The sequence below is a fragment of the Polypterus senegalus genome, chromosome 3 (genome assembly GCF_016835505.1).
Source record: "Polypterus senegalus isolate Bchr_013 chromosome 3, ASM1683550v1, whole genome shotgun sequence".
Taxonomy (NCBI): domain Eukaryota; kingdom Metazoa; phylum Chordata; class Cladistia; order Polypteriformes; family Polypteridae; genus Polypterus; species Polypterus senegalus.
Window position 1 is genome coordinate 134,576,714 of NC_053156.1, and position 21,091 is coordinate 134,597,804.

The following is a 21,091-nucleotide window of genomic DNA, read 5'->3' on the forward strand; positions in this document are numbered from 1 at the left end:
TATTTGTTTAGAAAAATGCATAAAGATTTTGTGTGTGTGTATACAGTGGTGTGAAAAACTATTTGCCCCCTTCCTGATTTCTTATTCTTTTGCATTTTTGTCACACAAAATGTTTCTGATCATCAAACACATTTAACCATTAGTCAAATATAAAACAAGTAAACACAAAATGCAGTTTTTAAATGATGGTTTTTATTATTTAGGGGGAAAAAAAATCCAAACCTATATGACCCTGTGTGAAAAAGTAATTGCCCCTTGTTAAAAATAACCTAACTGTGGTGTATCACACCTGAGTTCAATTTCCGTAGCCACCCCAGGCCTGATTACTGCCACACCTGTTTCAATCAAGAAATCACTTAAACAGGAGCTGCCTGACACAGAGAAGTAGACCAAAAGCACCTCAAAAGCTACACATCATGCCAAGATTCAAAGAAATTCAGGAACAAATGAGAACAGAAGTAATTGAGATCTATCAGTCTGGTAAAGGTTTTAAAGCCATTTCTAAAGCTTTGGGACTCCAGCGAACCACAGTGAGAGCCATTATCCACAAATGGCAAAACATACAACTCCACCATAAGAAAGAGACTGGGCAAAACGGCCTGCATGGCAGATTTCCAAGACGCAAACCACTGTTAAGCAAAAAGAACATTAGGGCTCGTCTCAATTTTGCTAAGAAACATCTCAATGATTGCCAAGACTTTTGGGAAAATACCTTGTGGACTGATGAGACAAAAGTTGATCTTTTTGGAAGGCAAATGTCCGTTACATCTGGCGTAAAAGGAACACAGCATTTCAGAAAAAGAACATCATACCAACAGTAAAATATGATGGTGGTAGTGCGATGGTCTGGGGTTGTTTTGCTGCTTCAGGACCTGGAAGACTTGCTGTGATAGATGGAACCATGAATTCTACTGTCTACCAAAAATCCTGAAGGAGAATGTTCGGCCATCTGTTCGTCAACTCAAGCTGAAGCGATCTTGAGTGCTGCAACAGGACAATGACCCAAAACACACCAGCAAATCCACCTCTGAATGGCTGAAGAAAACCAAAATGAAGACTTTGTAGTGGCCTAGTCAAAGTCCTGACCTGAATCCAATTGAGATGCTGTGGCATGACCTTAAAAAGGCGGTTCATGCTAGAAAACCCTCAAATAAAGCTGAATTACAACAATTCTGCAAAGATGAGTGGGCCAAAATTCCTCCAGAGCACTGTAAAAGACTCATTGCAAGTTATCGCAAACGCTTGATTGCAGTTATTGCTGCTAAGGGTGGCCCAACCAGTTATTAGGTTCAGGGGCAATTACTTTTTCACACAGGGCCATGTAGGTTTGGATTTTTTCTCCCTAAATAATAAAAACCATCATTTAAAAACTGCATTTTGTGTTTACTTGTGTTATATTTGATTAATGGTTAAATGTGTTTGATGATCAGAGACATTTTGTGTGACAAACATGCAAAAGAATAAGAAATCAGGAAGATGGCAAATAGTTTTTCACACCACTGTATATCACTGTGAAGCAACCAGTAAACAATTTATAATAATGTATGCATGATTATGTACTCATTCAAACATTTACTTTCAAAATAATTTTTCATACATATCCTTGAAACAATTTCCGTTTAGCACAAGGCACAGTGGAAGCTTACATTTTGTACAACAGCTTGGGCTTTTTGTGCTGCAGTTCACCCATTTTTCCTGCCTTTTGTTGCAGTTTTCACACAGAAGTGCATCATTTATTTATTGTTTCTTCTTGTTGTTGCTTTTATTTTGCATTTCACACTTAAAATAGCTATGTACATACATACATTTTTATATCAGCTTCTTCCATTGCTGGGTTAAGGGGAAGGGGACATTGTCTTTGCTGGTAGCACTGGGCATAGAGTAAGAAACAGGCAATCCTGAGCACAATAGCTAGTCATATAGACACATGCATCTAAACCAATGTTTCTGTGCCACCTTTGAGTCATGGCTCACAAGCATATGAGACTTGTTCATGGTATAATCTACTTTCTACGTTTTCCCCACAATGCCACCTAAGGGCTCAACACTGGTTTGTGAGTCTTTTTATCCCATTTCTAAATGCACTTTCTTCAATCTCCCTGACTCCCGGGCCACTGTTCGACTTTATTTCCCTATTTGTAACCATGCTTATTTCTCTGTTCCTGGGGGTGTTGTGGCATTGGTGAGGGATCCAGGGGTGAATAGAGCACAATTCGAAATTGGATGAAGAGTACTTCTGGAGCTGTCTTATCTGTCTGGCTGAGGGGTGGGGGTGGGGGGATTATACCATGAACAAGTCACAAGACACAGCATCGCAAACAGAGTGATACAGTGACATGCGATTATTTGTCCTTACATGAAAGTTTGAGAGGCACAAGTTCAGCATAATAATTACTCATTGGTATGCTAAGAAACACTGCCTTTACTCTACTTTGAAATTGAAAGAGCAATCAATCAACATTTATTTATATAGCACATATTCATACAAAACAATGTAGCTCAAAGTGCTTTACAAAATGAATAGAAAAATAGAAGACACAATAAAAAATAAACATAAGTCAACATTAATTAACATAGAATAAGTAAGTCCGATGGCCAAGGTGGACAGAAAAAACAAAAAAAAAAACTCCAAAAGCTGGAGAAAAAAAATAAAATCTGTAGGGGTTCCAGACCAAGAGACCGCCCAGTCCCCTCTGGGCAATCTACCTAACATAAATCAAACAGTCCTCTTTGTATTTAGGGTTTTCATGGAAGGACCTGATGATGATGGTCACGTAGACTTCTGGCTTTCAGTCCATCAATGTTGGTGCATCATGATGCTTTGAGTAGGTGGTGGTGCACTGCTCATAAAAATAACATGGGAAGAATGGGCCGCAGACAGCCTTGAGGTTAAAATCTAGGCTTTTACTGGACTACTTAAGGACAGTAGGAGACTTGTCTAGAAGTCTTACCAGCATTGTCTGCAATATGTTGTATGTTTTGGGTCATTGTCATACTGAAAGGTGAACCATCGTCCCAGTCTGATGTCATATGCACACTGGAGCAAGTTTTCTTCAAGGACCTCTCTATGTTTGGTTAGATTCACACTTCCTTCAGTTCTGACCAGTCTCCCTTTTCCTCCCATTGAGAAGCACCTCACAGCACGCTCCTCTCAGGGGATGCTGTTCAGCAGGTGATATACAGTGCCTGGTCTTTGCTGAACATAGCATTTGGAGTTGTGCCCAAAGAGTTCAGTTTTTGTATCATCAGTCCAGAGAATTTTTCTCTAAATCCTTTAAATGCTGAACTCCAAGCAGGCTGTGATACATCTTTTACTCAAGAGTGGTTTCCCTCTAGCCACTCTCCCATTAACACCTGATTGATAGGGTGCTACTGAGATGGTTGTGCATTTTCTCTCATCTCAGCAGAGGACTTTGTCTTCTGAAATTCTTAGTGTGACTATTAGGCTCTCAGTCACCTCCCTTACCAAGGCCCTTCTTGTTCAGTTAATCAACTTTGCCAGATGGCCAGCTGTAGGAAGAGTCTTGTCTTGGAGTTCCTTACTTCTTTAATTCCACCGTTATTGATGCCACTGTGCTCCTGGGACAACTCAAAGCTTTAGAAATGGTTTTATGCCCTTGCCGTGATCTATGCTTCATAATTTGATCGCGGAGGTGTACAGAGAGTTTCTTGGTTTTTGTCCTGACATCAGTGTGAATTGTGGGACCTTCTGAATGATGTCTAATCAACAATCAATCAATAAAACAGGATATATCTGACCATAATTTGGAGTGCCACAGCAATGGGTCTGAATACTGAATTCAGTATTTGATTTTTAGTAAATTTGCAAACTTTTCTGAAAACCTGTTTTCCCTTTGTCATTATGGGTTACTAAGTGTAGATTGATGGACAAAATGGCAAATTTGTCAATTTAAAATTAAATCTGCAACACAATAAAGTGTGCGGAAAGTGAAAGGGATTTCCATCTATATTAAAATTATTTAGATCATAAACACTGTACATAAAAAATACTAGTCTGATACTATACATATTGGCAAAATAGTTAAGAGACATGCACAATAAATGCAGGGCTTCTTTTGGATTTATTTGTCATTTTTATAGTTTTTATTGTACTTTTTAACTATAAACATTATAAGATTTGCCTTTGCCCAATTTAAAATGTTGAAATTATTTAATATTATTGAATATGTGTTGCATTTATTAGTTTTAATTTGTGCTGTGGTAGGTATGCATTGTACATATTTGAATCTTCTAATTTAGATAACTGAAGGTCTAGGGCAGGGGTGCCCAATACGTCGCTCGTGATCGACCGGTAGATCGGCAAGGTAGTGTAGGTAGATTGCGTTGCATTCAAAAAAAATTTTTTTAAACGTTAGTCTATCATATATCCTCCCTATTGCATTTGCCACATGATTGACATACAGGGCGGCCAGTCTGAGATCTCTTTTCTTCTAATACACTGGTCATCCCGCACGCACGATCAAACACGTGAGCTACTGCAAAACTCCGGCTGCGATCTAGTTAGCCTTCCAATTTATATCGGCTAAAGAAGAGATTTAAATAAATTGTTTGGGGAGGGTATGGGCAGGATGTTCAATTGGAAAAGGATTTTTTTCTCACAATGTCACAATCGAAGTGCGTTTGTCTGATCTGTCAATCTATCATTGCTATTCCAAAGAAGGAAAATGTGGAAAGGCACTTTCCAACTGTTCATAAAAACTATGAAACTGACTTCCTTCCAAAAAGCGATCTGAGAAAAACAAAGGAGAGGGAACTAAAATCGCAGTTAATTGGACAGCCGTCATTTTTCACTCGACTGAATTCAAAAGCTACTTGACTGCATTAATCGGCTCTACTTATTTATGCGAGTCAGCCTTTTCCCACATGAAGATTATTAAATCCAAAATCAGCCCTGTAGGGACCCGTGGCCACCGCCAGGCGGCGCCCCAGTGCCTGAATATCCCGTGTGGTATGGCCGGGACGCCCAGGAGGACCGGAGGAGGGCTTGTGCCTCCTCCAGACGCGAGGGGGCGTCCGCCCTGGTTATGTTGGGGGCCTCGGGTAAAGGGCTTGGAAGCCAGCCCTCTAGGGACCCGTGGCCACTGCCAGGCGGCACCCCGGTGCATGAATATCCGGGGAACCCAGCACTTCCGCCACACCAGTAAGCGCTGGGGTGAAGACGACTGGGGACTCCTCCGCCACACTGGGGCATGTCTGCGAAAGAGTGCCGGGAAGCAGCTGGAGCCCATCCGGCATCATTGACAAGAGTCGGGTAGAAGAGTGGCAACGTCTGGAGAAGGGAGGAGGCAGCAAGAAGAAAAGAAAGAGAGAGAAAAGAGAAGAAGAAAAGAGAAGGCATTGGAGTGGCCTGGACTGAGGGGGATTAGTGAGCTGAATTGTAAAAAGAGATGAAGAATAAACGTGTGTTTGTGGGTGACATTAACATGTCTGCCTGTCTGTGTCCGGAGCAAGGTTCACAATATATATATATATATATATATATATAGAGAGAGAGAGAGAGAGAGAGAGAGAGAGAGAGAGAGAGAGAGAGAGAGAGAGAGAGAGAGAGAGAGAGAGAGAGAGAGAGAGAGAGAGAGAGAGAGAGAGAGAGAGAGAGAGAGAGAGAGAGAGAGAGAGAGCATTTTTAATGTAGGTAGATCATTTCGACCTGAGGCCTCCGATATATATATATATACATATAGATATATATATATAGATATAACAACAACACTCATATCAATGACAAAACAATTACATTAACAATCATGTTACATTATTTTAAAAATTTTTCCTTTTCTTTTTCATAACTTCTTTAACACACTACTTCTCCGCTGCGAAGCGCGGGTATTCTGCTAGTAATCTATATTCTTCACTGGGAGTGTCGTGAAGGATAGAATAATTAAACATGTACTACGAAGATATTTCAATGTTTCTTAAACGTTTTGAAGAATCGGCGCTCTAAGCTTACAGATGGCTTAACTTCTATTACAGAGCTGATTGTGTGGTGATTAGGTATTTGGGGAAAGAAAAGCAAGGACTGCAGTGGCGGCTACGCCAATATATATTGAATATAAAACAGAAAGAGAAAATAACAACACAGCTAAAAACGCAGTGACAAATTTCGGAAAAAGTTAAATGCTTGTGTCATGAGCACGAGGCGGCTATGCAGTGCCTGCAACGGACGTGGCCATCCACCATGCATGAGCTGCCTTACTGACATTGGCGGGCAAAGGAGCCACCAATTCTTCCTCTGCCCAGTGCCACCACAAGCCTAGAGCCGTCCCTGAGTACTGCTGTAATAAATTATTTCATCGTAGGTCGCACACAATCACTGCGCTGTGAAACTCATGTTTAATAACGTGCTTTAACTCCTGTCATCATAAAAATGATATCACGTATACATCTCAGTATTTTAGTTATTCAGAGAGCTATAATATCACAAATATAAAGGATTCTGTGTCCAGTTGGAGGAAGAGAGCCGGTTTAAGAAGCAAGTAGTGATTCACACACATAGAGCACATAGAAGATCAAATACAAAACAAACGTTTAACGTACTACTTTAATTCCAAATGCTTTCCCAGCTGTAATTGTCAATTGCAGCTGGTTCATAGTTGAAAGAACTTTTTTTTTTACTGTTTTGGGCTGTAGTTAATTACAAATTATATATAATGTGTGTGTAAATTAAATGTACTGCATTGAGTTTGATTCTGGTCAGCATTAAGCAGTATAAGATGTATTTCAGTATTTCAGTTCATCCCAGGATTCCAAATGATAAAAACACTGCATGGATTCATTGATTCATGTTTTTCCCAGGGTCCCCTGGGGCCAAAGCAAATCTGGCACAAGGCTTGAAACAGCCCTGGATGGAGCTGCCAGACCTTCAAAGCACTGTGTACATCTGTTATTTAATTAAAGTAATTTATGAGCTGTTATTAACAAAATCTAAAACATAAAAATAGAGGTTTAATTATTTGACTTGAATAGGCAATAATAATTAAACATAAAAGGTCACCAAACTTTGCACTTTAAACAGCACGTTTTAAGACAAAAATAAATTTTAGAGCATTGCAAATTGTATGCAAATAGCTAATATTCTTATTTATTTTATTATGAAGCTATAAAGAAGCAACTGATACAGAATATTTAGAAAAACAGAAATGAAAATTATGTGCAAATGTTATGTTGCATACTAATTTCAAATTAATACATAGAGATTGAAAGCACAAATAATGGGAAAATAATTGTAAAAAACATGTTCCTGTTCTTTGTCAGGTTTCATAGCTGGTTAGACATGAATTCTTTGTGATGCTACTGTTTACTTCATTGTTTTTCTTATGGATTTGTTCTGCTGAAGATTAATTTTCTGACAAACCAGATAGGTGTGAATTATATGTGATAGGTTATATGTTATATAACATATAATATATATAATATTATATAATATATTATTATAATATATTATTATATAAGTTATATGTGATATATGTGTGCTGCATTAATCATAGTCATTCTTGGTCTTCAGAAAATAAAGAGTTTGGTAACTGTAGAGTCTCACATGACCATATCAGATTTAATGTCTGTAGTTGTTAAATGTTGTTGCCACTGTGGATGTCAAATTATATGAGTAGAAGTCATAAGCAATTACTGATGACACTGTTTCCTCATGGCTTTTTATCACATATTGTACTGTACAAGTACTGTATTTTCTATGATAAATACAAAACATTGAGTAGACAGTGGAGTTGGCCCCAATGTTCAGTGAGTTTCTCTTCCATTAGCACAGTCCAAAACATTTGCTGTCCAACTTTCCTTTCAGCTTTCATTGTTATTCAGTGTTTGTGGGCATTGTATGTCTTGTTGAGCCTTCAGTGGCTGTTAACTCTCACAGACCCAGTTTGATTTTGTCTTAGTGAGTCACGCAAAGTTGGATGTGCTGTTAAACAGCACTCTATTTGAGTTGCTGGATCATATTACACAACTGTTGGTAACAGGCATACAGTACACTGCAACTGTCTACAATTTCCTGTAATTTTCTTATGATTATGTAAATTAAGGCTATGGCATAAATTTATAGGAAAGTCTTATAGGGTGACACAAGGTTAAAACTAGAGATCTCTTGATTTTTTTTCTTTGTACTGGAGAACCAGAAGCCATCTTACACTTCTTGGTTTTCAACAGTTGCTTTAAATAATTTACTTTACTTTTTCTGTGATTTATTTGCAGTAATGTTTTCATATTGTTCTGTAGTTTCAGGTAGCTTTTCTTTATTTCTGCGGCTATTCAGTGCTGCTGTGTTTTGATTGCTCTTTGAGCTAGTTTATTGTAGGAAGGCTTCCATATCTGATTTGAAGGGTTTGGTTGGTGAAGCAAGTCCATGTGATGGATCCATTAGAATAGCTTTCTATTTGTCTGGATAGTGCCATAGAAGTAAGTACAGAAATTTTGTGTGTGACTTCTTGTTAACTTTACCTTCTTCTTCATCTTTCGGCTGCTCCCATTAGGGGTTGCCACAGTGGATCATCTTCTTCAATATCTTTCTGTGCTCTGCATCTTGTTCTGTTACACCCATCACCTGCATGTCCTCTCTCACCACATCCATAAACCTTCTCTTAGGTGTTCCTCTTTTCCTTTTCCCTGGCAGCTTTGTCCTTAGCATCCTATTTCCAATATACTCAGCATCGCTTCTCTGAACATGTCTAAACCAATGCAATATTGCCTGTCTGACTTTTTCTCCCAACCGTCCAACTTGAGCCGAACCTCTAATGTACTCATTTCTAATCCTGTCCATCCTCATCACACCCAATGCAAATCTTAGCATCTTTAACTCTGCTACCTCCACCTCTGTCTCCTGCTTTCTGGTCAGTGCCACCGTCTCCAACCCATATAACATAGCTGGTCCCACTACTGTCCTGTAGACCTTCCCTTTCACTTTTGCTGTCACAAATTACTTCTGGCACTCTTCTCCACCCATTCCACCCTGCTTGCAGTCTCTTTTTCACCTCTCTTCCACAATCCTCATTACTCTGTACTGTTGATCCCAAGTATTTAAACTCATCCACTTTCGCCATCTCTACTTCTTGCATCCTCACAATTCCACTGACCTCCCTCTCATTTACACACATGTATTCTGTCTTGTACCTACTGACCTTCATTCCTCTCCTCTCTAGAGCATATCTCCACCTCTCCAGGGTCTCCTCAACCTGCTCCCTACTATCGCTACAGATCACAAAGTCATCAGCAAACATCATAGTCCACGGGGACTAATCTCGTCTGTCAACCTGTCCATCACCATTGCAAATAAGAAAGGGCTCAGTGCCGATCCCTGATGTAATTCCACCTACACCTTGAATGCATCCGTCACTCCTACCACAGACCTCACTACTGTCACACTTCCCTCGTACATATCCTGTACAACTCATATGTACTTCTCTGCCACTCACAACTTCTTAATATAATACCATAACTCCTCATGAGGCACCCAGTAATATGCTTTAGTGCAGTCTTTTGACATTTATAGTTCAGAATGCTGACCACAGAATGCCAAAAGCGATGGCAACATCTATTTTCTTTTTGCAACCATCAATTATTTTCCTGTAAAATAAATTGTTTTAGTTACATAATTACGGCCCCATTCGTGTCCATAGCGTGTAGTCAAGTATTATTAGACTTCAAGGTCTGGGAGGAGGACATTGATGTCCAGAGCACAAGCCCCTTTAGTTACCAAAACAACACCATTCAGTGTTCATAACACAAGCATAAATGATTCCCCTCAGTGTCTGGAGTGGATGCACCTTAATTTTTCTTTTGTGGGTCATCCTTTTTTATTAACCTAGAAAAATTTTACATACAGTAAAAAGATCATGATAAAATGTTGGGGAAAATAAAGGCCACAATCATAAATAAGAATCATTGGGTGCATAAATTTGCTAAGTTCAAAGATGCATTCAAATGCAACAATTTTTTAAAATGATTTTATTTATTTATTTTTTAAGATTATGGTGTGCAAGTGTTCATATTGTAAATTTTTGCAAAATTATGTTGGAAAGTGGTTGCGTAGCATAGATATGAGTGAAGTTCAGCAGTAAGCACTTTTGCTGAAGAACGAGCCAGAAATTGATCCTCAATCTGATCAATGTGCTGAGTGAAGTCAAGCCATACCTCGAAAAAACCCAGAAAAAAGTGGCAGAGTCTAGCTGTGGCAAATCTCAAGATCTCCACAAGTAAAACTGAAGGTAAATTTGATTGAAAGTTATTTCGCCTGTAGATACTCTCACAATGCATTCAGTGTGTGCACTAACCTTTCTTAAACTCCACTCCACTGCAACAGCATGATGACTATTGAATAATCCAATCGACATAAACATGCAGTCTAAATTTCTATTCAGTGGAGCTCTTTTGAATCGCGATTTTTTGGCCAAGTGCAGAGGAAATGCATGTTTGTTTTGCTGCTTTTTATGAAATGTGTCATTTTTGTAATTAATTTTGTAGATAAAATGGACTTTGCTGTTATAAGTTTTTTTTTTTTTTGTAACATCAGCTATTTAGGACCAAAAATAATAATTTGTTAAAGCAAGGATTTTATTAAAATGGAAATTGTTGTGGCAGAATATGACCAGTATAAATAATTTTAAAATTTTATGAGTGGTTTATTATTATAGAAATTATTATTATCGATTGTTATTATTTCTTTGAAAGATCTGTCTACACTTAGAAGGTTTAAATATATTTTTTTGCAAATGGAACTCACCCAGGTGAAATTAGTTACTCTGAGAAGAATTAAACCAACTTCCTTGTGCCTTAAACACTGTTGTTGACTGTTTATTGTATGGCCGCTTTTAGTTTGTCCAATTTCGATCTGTTCTTCACATTTCTTTAGATTGCATGGTTATGTACTGTAGCTTGATAGTGGTTGTTTTGTTTAATTTTCACATAAGGACAATTTAAAATACTTCATTCCTGTGTGGTATAGTAGGTCCATGGCTTAACAATCAGGAGCCAATTTTAATAAATAAATAAATAATTGGATGGCTCAAACTCCTTGGGTGTGCGTGCTCACGCAGCTGCAGGAGTTTGGTGAAGTAATTGGTGTGAGACGCACCTGCATGTGAGGGTGCGGCCTGTCTCAGTTACTTCTTTGGCTTTCTGCAGTGCGCAATTGAGGCACTGCAACCACAGGGGCTTATAAGGGAGACCTGGCATGAGAAAAAGGAGGGAAACAGAAGAAAGGAAAAAAGGAGGAACATAGATTGGCCAGCGAGAGAAGAAAGGAAGAATGGAGGCTTAAAGAAATGGGAAAGAAAAATGTGAAGAGAGACAGCAGAGAGTACAAGATCCCATGCAGGATAAAATGGAGGTAGGTGGTCAGGAGAGGAGCCTTAAGGTGCTCCTACTGAGTGATCGCCAGAGAGTAGGTGAGGCCTGACATGTGATGATTCCTACAGACACCAAGCGACAAGCATTGGGATATGTATCCGGATTTGCACAGCACCCTGTGACTGCCGAGGGCCCAGGAATGGGGATCCGACCCTGGATAGAATGAGTGACTGCACCTGTCGGTTGGGCATGTCCTCGGTTGCCAGATCCCTTTTCAGGACAAGCTGAGGTAACATCGGCTTATAGAAGGCAGCATTGGGTTGAGTGAGTTTTAAGAAACAGTGAACAGTCACTCAGATTTTAACCTTGGTTTTTAAAGGATTATTTATTGGATGGATTTGTTTTTTTCCACTCTCTGCACTTGGTTTTTATGGATTTATTTATTTAAGGAAGATTCTGCACTGCACTTTAATTTGGAACACTGTTTGATTTGATTGTTTTTAAATAAAAGCACTTATCACTTACCTATCAATCCCTTGCTATGTTTGTGTGTTGTGCCTTCATCCGCTGGCTTATCCCTCAGGTATGTTATTGGCTATAGTGGGTTCAAAGACCCAGTAGCGTGGGGCAGACCCACACCGTCACATCATGCCCTCTGCCATTTATATTTTACTAAACAGTTCTCCAAGTAAACACAAAAATAGAATATGGCTGTTTAGGAATTTAACATTTTTATACATTATGTGTATTAGTTAACAGGTAACTCTTAATTGGCCAAGCGTCAGTATCTACATGAATCTGTACTTGTGGATGAGGCTGCTGGGATAAGCCCTAGTCCCTTAACATCTCCCCCAAACTGAAACCTGTCCTTCAATTGGAGAAATCAGTTAGGCAGTATTATGTTTTTACATCCTTCCATCTGTGCCCTTTCATAACCCACTTATCCAAGGCAGGGTCATGGGGCAGCTATAATATATTCCAGCAATCACCGGGTGCAAAGCAGGAACAACATTTTGACAAGACATGCACTAAGCCAATTTAACAATGCCAGTCCACGTAACCCAAATGTTTTTGAACTGTGGGAGGAAACTGCAGCACCCAAAGAAACCCATATGGACACAAGGAGAACATGCAAAATCCATGCAGGGAGCACCCAGGAAGCAAACCCCAGTCTCCTTATTGTGAGGCAATAGCACTGCCGCTGCAATATTATTATATTGTAATCTTTTTTTGCTCTGTAAAGCTTTGCATTATATTGCATTCTGTTGGTGCTACTAACCAATCAACAGTTACAGCACTGTGTATTTTTCAGAGATAAAAATATTGAACACGTTTATAGATTATAAGCTTTTACATGATTAAAAAGAAGAAACAGTTTTTGGAAAATAGTCTGTTATATCTGTATATTTTATAATACACAACTCTGAATTAATTATGTAGCGCTCCACAAGACAGAATATACAGGTATAGTTAGTGTATTACATTGCAGAGACCCTGCCTGGTGACTTTGCAAACCTGGGATTTATTAAGACAAGTGAAAATGTCACCTGGCAAAGTGAAAGTGACAATCCAAGTAGTTTCAGTCTGAAGTTTGATAGAAGTTCTCAAAGCTGAAAGCACATATATGCACACACTCACATAGTCAGCTCATACAATTCATTACAGATGCATTCAATGTTGACCTTATGGAAGCAGGTTGGGAGTAGAAGAGTCATCACCGGTAATTAAAGTATTGAATAAGTATACTAATAAGATCAGATCTGAGACACCATGCAGGGTTCAAAGTAGGACTCAGCAGGCAGGAAGATGTCAGAGGTCAACACTTGCACAACGGGGTAGGCAGAAGCCTGGGGAATTTAATAACAGAGCCGTTCTGATGTAAATTTCCTGTTTTATATTGGTCTGCACATGATGAAAATAATGCAAACCTTGTGATCATTCTAATATATAGAAGCTGTCTTAAATAGCCTTTTACTAGTTAATAGACAGTATCTACTGGAATTGCTTACCCCAACAGATGCAAGAATTTGAGTTTATTTGGAAACACTTGCTTATAACCCATGCATGGTAAAATATAAATATACACATTGTTAAAGCTGTTCTCATATACCAGAAAAGTTGAACCACCAGCACTCTTGAACTAAGTATTTGATGCACCTTAATTGTAATAATTTTTTTATGTTATTTTGTAGCTTTGTTCCCCAAATGCCATCCCTATTGTTGTTTTATTATTTGCCTGGCTTTTTTTGGTTTTCAAATAGCAAGATACAAAGGGCGTTTTGGATGAATAGCTTTAAAGCAATGTGAAAAGTTCTAGTGTTAAAATGTGTCAGCAGAGCATTCCAAAGTGAAGCCACACTACACCCTCAAGGAAAGCCACGTGGCTTCATGTGAGCCAACATCCTGCTTTACGATAAATGAGCACTGCATTCCAAGGAATTGTAAAACATTCCTTTAGCATTTTTAAGTGAAAAGTTACTTAGGTTCACTGTGGAAACAATTGGAGAAGTGCGTTTAGCCCTGAGGATATTTACTTTTTATGTATATACTTTTATTATTTTCTGAAAGTCTTTCATAGCAAGATAAATAACAACATCCTTCATGCAAACCTTTCATACAACCTGTTTCAATTCCAGGTATATTAATTTGATTAACAGTTATATTATTTTCCTTATTCTTTATTAGCAGCTGAATTCTAAAAATATATCATGCCACAAAAATCCAAAGGAGAGAAAAGCAAAGTTTCTTATCGCCTTTGTCAGTGCATGCTATGTCTTGTCGTGCCTTTCTGAATGCACATACTACACCAGTATGAAGCTATTAAAATGCTTCTTTACCACGCAATAAATAGGCATTATTTGATAAATGTGTAATGAATATGAAAAATGGCAGAAATTACAAAATAAGTGGTTTTGTTAAATTGAAAGAGCACAAGGGAAGGACAAAAAACACCAACCTTGTACTGTTCTGGTCTCTAAAAACAAGGGAGTAGCCCCTGTCACCAGCATTACCTCTTGTCAAGGACAAAACACCAAATTATCTTCCTCTCAACTCTCTGTCTTTTTCCTTTCCCTTTTTTTTCCTCCTTACCAATTAACTTTTGCTTGCTTTCTCACCCTACACTTGCACTGGCAAGGAGTGTCCTTTAAACCACACCTGGGGTTCAATTCTATGTGACCCCTAGAGTTACTTCCAGGGCTAGAATGAATAGTGTTTTTAAATTAGATTGCTCATAAATATAATAGACAAAATAACTAATAAGATACAGAAGACCATAATGATACAGTGAGTAGAATTACTTACTCATTTCCCTTGAACCATAAGCCATTTCCAGATCAGTGCTATATTTATGTCATATATGTCATCTTTGCATGTTTGTTTTATTTTCTTGGAGACTTGAAGAATATGAGCTATAGGTGGCTGTGTGATGGTTATTGCTTCTGCCTTGCGGTTCCAGAAAATTTTTTTATAAATTCTGGCTCAGTCACTACTCCAAGTTCAACTTTATTGTCATATGTGTATAGTACAAAGATTTTTTTATGCATGTCTTCTTAAGCCTAATGACAGGAGTATATGTAGTAACAAAGAAGGCAAACATTGTGTGTTTATATAAAAACTATCAAGCAGTTGTCAGTACCTCTGAATCTAGTGGTATGAATCCTTATTAACCAGGTTTCCATCCAAGGAGTTTTTGCGAAAAAATATTTAGCGCTTCAAATTTTAGCTGATGGAAATGCTAATTATCGATAAAATGTTGTACATGTCGACATAATATTTTTCCGTTTAACTTTAGCGCATAAATTCTATATCGATACTTCAGATGTCGCAAAAACTACATTGGAAACACTTTTTGACGAAAAAAAAAGGGCTTTAACGCAAATAAATGTGTCGCATGATACATTTTCATCACATGCAATCAAAACGGAGCGGTTCGCATGGTCTAAAGAAGAGACTCGTTATTTCTCGTGATGAGCCAATGTAGTAGGGGATAGGCTGGGTCTCCTGCTACTAAAAGGGGTACCTGAACTCCCTCCACATCAACCGTAGCCTGGGGGTGTCTTTCAGGATGTCTAAATAATACAAAAACCGCAAAGGTAATTTACTGTGCCAGTCAAAATATTTAATAAACCGTGTGTTTCATTATCTAAACATTTTTTTCTTATTATTAAATGGCAGATGTTTTAGCATATATGAGAAATTCTCTCATTAATATTAACTTTAGTTTTTTTTGATTAAATGTTGTTATTTTGTGTTAGTTCAAATTTCAGTTTTAATTAAAAACCTTAAGGGAAGCAGGTTACAGTACTAATTCAGTTGTTATCGCACTGAGAAGGGATGTTGAAAGGTAGGCTCACCTGTACAGATCCGATGCTGCAAACACAGCTGCATCATGGGCACTTCCAGGAGTGCCAACGCAAATGTCTCGTATCATGCACCTGTCATCAACAAGGGCCTGGAGAACAATAGATGGCCACCCTTTGCGATTAATGTAATCGCGGTAGCCTTCTGTCGGGGAAGAATAGGCACATGCGTGCCATCCAGCGCACCGTAAATCTGTGGCACAAGATGCACCAAGGAATTGGGGTATGCAATTTCATTGGCCTCCGCTACAGTCGGAAGTCTGATATAACGCTGCATTAATTTTTCTTTAATAGCGGTGCACACAGCATATACACATCAATGGACGGTAGTTTTACTAACCCCGAAAGTTTCTCCAACTACTCTATACTCGGCGCAGGTTGCCAGCTTGTAAAGGGCGATGGCAATCCACTTTTGGGTTGGAACCGGTGGTTGGTGGCAACCTGTGATGGGCGCAACATCAGGACTAATGAATCCACACAACATCTCAAACGTCGGCCGTGTCATTCTAAAATGTTGCAGCCAGAGATTTTCTGTAAAGTGTCTCTCCACCACCTCCTCCCAGAAGGTCTTATTCCATCGTCTCTCCCATACCCGTGGGTTTCGTCGCACTGGGGTACTTTCTTCGAGCTCTAGGGCTATCGGACAAGCAACTGCTTCATTCTGCTGTCGTCTTCGGATATTATGTACAATTCCAATTATTTGTGAAACTGAAATAACAGTAAGCTGGCAAATTTCAAAAAACTGTCTGAATAATCTCTCCATTTCTTTGTTTCTTTGTATAGTGGAGGGGGTGTGACGTGGAAAACAAAAGGTAGATAATTTGCGACATACACAAAATTATGTATGGAAACAGCTAAAGGGCAGATTTATTTTCGCGATACAACAAAACTTATGCGACAGTTCGTTTTGGGGGGGATGACGTCATCACGCACACCATTTTATTGATAAAAAGCCAGTTGGATGGAAACAGGCTGGAGACAGCAAATTTCGCACATTTTTTTTTACGTATATTCTGTTTTGTCGATAACAAAACGTTGCAAAAAACTGGATGGAAACTTCTCTACTGTCCTGTGCTGCTTGAGCAGTGCATAAAGAAAAGTGTCTGTGTAGGATGGCAGAGGTAATAATACTGTTTGCGTTCTTGTGGTAGCATGTCTTATATATCTCCTGGATAGAAGAGAGTTGGGTGCCATTAACATCATGTGCTAATTTCACCCGCTCGGTAGTTATTTGCAGTCCAGAGAAGAGCAGATGACACACCAGAATATTTTGCAGGGAGTCAGTTCCTGTAGAAGATGATAAGCATAGACAGAGAATTCCAAAGACTTTCCTTTTGATATCTGAGGAGGTAATACCATCATTGAGCCTTCCTAACAATATCTGTTGTGCATACTTCAGGTCATCCATGATGGTGACTTTAAGATGTTTTAAACTTCTGACCCTCTCCACAGTATCTCCTTGATGGCAAAGGGAATGTCATCTATCTTCTGCTATTTGCAGTCTATGATCAGCGATTCAGTTTTGCTGATAATAGGGTGCACCAAATACCAAAAAAATATTAAGGGAGAGATTGCTGTGTTCTCAACATTGCTGATCAGGCCTATGATGATGGTGTCATCAGCATCTTTAATGAAGGAGTTGACACTGTGTCTGGCCACACTGTCATTGATGAACAATAAGTACAGCAAAGGGCTTAACACGCTTTCCTTCCATTAGCCTACCATTTAGGAAGTCCAGAATCTAGCAGCAGAGTGTGATACTAAATCCAGGGTCTTGGTGAGCTGATTTGATGATATACTGTATTAGTGTTAAATGCTGAGCTGTTGAATGACTAGCATATTATTTTGTGTAATCTTGCTGACACTTTGTTGCTTTTTTGTACACTGCGGATTTCCTCCCACATAATAAAAATGTGTTAGTTATAATTGACAATTGTAAATTGGCTTATGCCCAGTCCTGCTGGGATGGGTTTAGGGTGCCACAGACCATGCATCCAGTGGTGTGAAGGTGAAGAGATGGATGAGTGAGTTTTGGCCATGAGGAACAAATGAATATTTTTAGGCATAATGGGAAGGCCTCTTCGTGTGAGATGTGCTAGAAATCCTATTAAACTCAATTGCAGAATAATGTACAGTAGATTGAACAAGTGGCGTAGTGCTGTGGCACCCTGTGAATTTTAGGTTTGAGCCTGATGTTATTTTTGAAATTCTAGTTTAATGTTAAATTACAGTTTCCTCTTCAGTATGTTCTGTTCCATTTCAAAGTACTGTGGTCTTTGATTGAGCAGCTTAATGTGGTACATGTTGCCTAATCCAAGTGCATTACCTACTGTGTAATCCACAATTGTATAGTGGAAAGTCATGGCTAACTTGAATATTTTCTTTAAGTTTGTTAAATAGTAAGAGGAATTCTTATATTTCTGTTCTATTTTTTTTTTTGTATCTTAAAGGTAGTGTATTTTGGAGACAGCATGCGCTCTGATGTTTTCCCAGCCAGTCACTATGGAAACTGGGATGTTGTTTTGATCCTGGAAGAACTTGAAAGTGAAGTCATCGAAGAAAATGAAGTTAACTCTAAAGACATTCGTGCAGAACCTTTAGAGAAGAAAGGAAAGTATGAAGTAAGTTGGTACTCAACTTTTTACTTTAGCAGTATGTAATCACAGTTATCTCTGAATTTAGATTTATATAAGAGGAAAGCTTTGTCAGCCAATTGTATACATATTTAAAAAATCTAAAATAAATCAATAAATACATTAAAATTAAATACATTGAAAAATGAATGTTTTTACACTAATTTTAGGTTTTTGTCTTCTTTTCTTCAGTCTATTTGTGCTAAAACGGAATGCTTAATTTAAAGAACAGTGGTTGAGCATGTTTGAAAACTCTTTGCAGTCTGTGTAATTTAACTCAATAACATGTTTCTAAAAGATGAGCAAATTCTTAATTTAAAGCACTACAGTTTCCAAAAATCTGTTCAACCTATCATTTAAGAATTGTTTTACTTGTGTGGGATATCTACCATCATAAGTTTGTTTGTGCATATGCATCAGTTGTTTTAATTCATGTCCTAAATATTTATGTCATAATATAACATTTTTCAAGCGCTATTAGTCAGCATGAAAATATTTTACTGGAGACCCTGAAGAGTATGCTGTTTAATTTTAGGCTGGCTGTTAAATTGGCAGAGAGAGTGAGAGTTCAGCCAAAAGCTGTCATTATTTACAAGAGCAGCATTTCTTTCAGCATAAACACCACGTTAAAGGTCAGGAATCTGCATCCCTACCCTTCCTCCACGGTGGGGTACGATATATCCTGCCAGAGGAACGGATGTTTGCAAAGGAGAGGGTCACAGAATAACACAAGAAAAATTCAGGCTGTTGACAAAGTTCAGGACATTGTTACGTTCTCTCCTACTTGCTTTTTTCTAAAGAGAAACAAGCAAGCATGGCTTGAAAAGGTCAATAAAAATTTCCTGTTTACAATTCATTGCATTACAGTTTCATTGCTTAATGGCAGGTAATGAATATTCTTTAAAAGGAATTTTGAGAGAATATTATATGGTTATTGACATTTATTTTGAAAATTGTTTAAGAGTTTATTTTAAAATGTCTGTTTATTATTATTTCAAAGTAAACTGATTTTCACACCTCTCTTATTTGTGAACCTGATTGTCACTTCACAGGGTAGCTGGAACCTTTCCTGATAGTGGAACTAGAAATCTATTAGGATGCCAGTTTATCACAGGACACAGACTTACATGCACACATGCCCTTTTAACAGGGGAACATTGAAATGTCCAGGAAACCCACCCAAACACAGAAGAACACCGACTAGGGTTGGGTTAGTATTGGCTTTGAGGGAGCTGTAGTCACCAATGTAGCTTTACTGTATGCATTTTTTAATAAAAACAAAGATCAATAAAACAAATCAATTTTCTCATAAAAAGTAGTGTAACAATGATAACAACAGTAATAACAGGGGAAAAAAAATACACACACCTACCACTTCCATTGAAAAGGTAAAAGAAAGTTGCCTGAGCAAAACACAGCGGGTAAACACAACCAGGATGTCAGTCCCCTTTGGGGTAAAATGTAGGTGGAAAGAAAAATGTGACAGCCACCACAGACCATCTGACCCCACAGAATTTGCACCAGAGCATGCGACTCTGTAATATCAGGTGACGCAACAATCACCCATGCAGAGAGTTCCAGAAGAATAAGATTGAAAAGTGAAGCTTGTCAAGATAAAAAGAAGATTGAGACATCAGATTTCCATGGAGAAGCTAAAGGCAGCTTTGCAGCCATTGTGCCTAGACAAAATAGTCTCTGCTAGACGGAAAAAAGGGAGTGAGACAAAAGGCCAGTAAAGAAAAGTTTGGGAAAGGAAAGGGATACTTGAGTGAAACACAGTCGAGAGACAATTAGCAATCAGTACTAGAAAAAGTCAAGAGAAAATCGCATAGGCTGATTCCACAGGATGAATTATGAGAAAAGAATAAAACAGCTGAGCCATTTCAGTTTAAGTTAAAGAAGATTAAAAGGTGACATGATTAAAGTGTTTAAAATTATGAAGGGAATTAGTACAGTGGATCAAGACAATAATTTTAAAATAAGCACATCAAGAACACAGGGACACAGAAACATGTTAAGAGTAAATTTTGCAGAAACATTAGGAAGTTTTTCTTAACAGAATGAACCACAGACACAGCCAGGTGTTACGTGGGCGACCCCTTGGCCTGGTCCAGCCACTCAGTCCCCAACAATGATGATCTTACGAGCTGGATCACCCTCTGGGAAACGAGCCACATGGCCGCAGTGCCATAACTGATGCTCCCTCACAATGCAGGTAATGTGCCTCATTTGGGACTCCATGAACAACCGCTCATTTGACACAAAGCCAAACCAATGGTACCCAAGGATTTTCCGGACAGACACAGTACCAAAGGAGTCCAGTTTTCGTCTCAGGTCACTGGATAGCATCCATGTCTCACAACCATATAGCAAGACAGGAAGCACCAGGACTCTAAAGACTTGGACCTTTGTCCTTTTGCACAGATATCGGGAGCGCCAAACACCCCTTTCCAGCAACCTCATGACCCCGCATGCTTTCCCAATCCGTTTACTGACTTCACAGGAAAAGTCACCAGAGACATGAATGTCACTGCCAACGTAAGTAAACACCTCAACAAGTTTAACACTCTCTCCGCAAACAGACACACTGCTGATGGCTGTGCCCAAGAGGTCATTAATGGCCTGGATTTTGGTTTTTATCCAAGAGACTCGCAAGCCCAGACACTCAGACTCCTCACTCAGTCTCTCGAGCGTCATGATCAGAGCCTCCATTGACTCCGCGAAGATCACAGCATTGTCACTTTTGTCAGCATTTGTCAGCATTGTCACTTTGCTGACAAATAT

The 21,091-nt window shown here is 38.7% G+C and overlaps 1 protein-coding gene across 1 annotated transcript in view; it reads left to right on the forward strand.

Annotated features, from left to right (window-relative positions):
- The window catches only part of nt5dc1 (5'-nucleotidase domain containing 1), a 344,196-nt gene that overhangs the window by 275,039 nt on the left and 48,066 nt on the right, over positions 1-21,091 (forward strand). Inside the window, exon 10 of the mRNA XM_039747962.1 lies at positions 18,125-18,295. Coding sequence (XP_039603896.1) covers positions 18,125-18,295 — 171 coding nt within the window. The remainder of the gene's footprint in view (positions 1-18,124; positions 18,296-21,091) is intronic.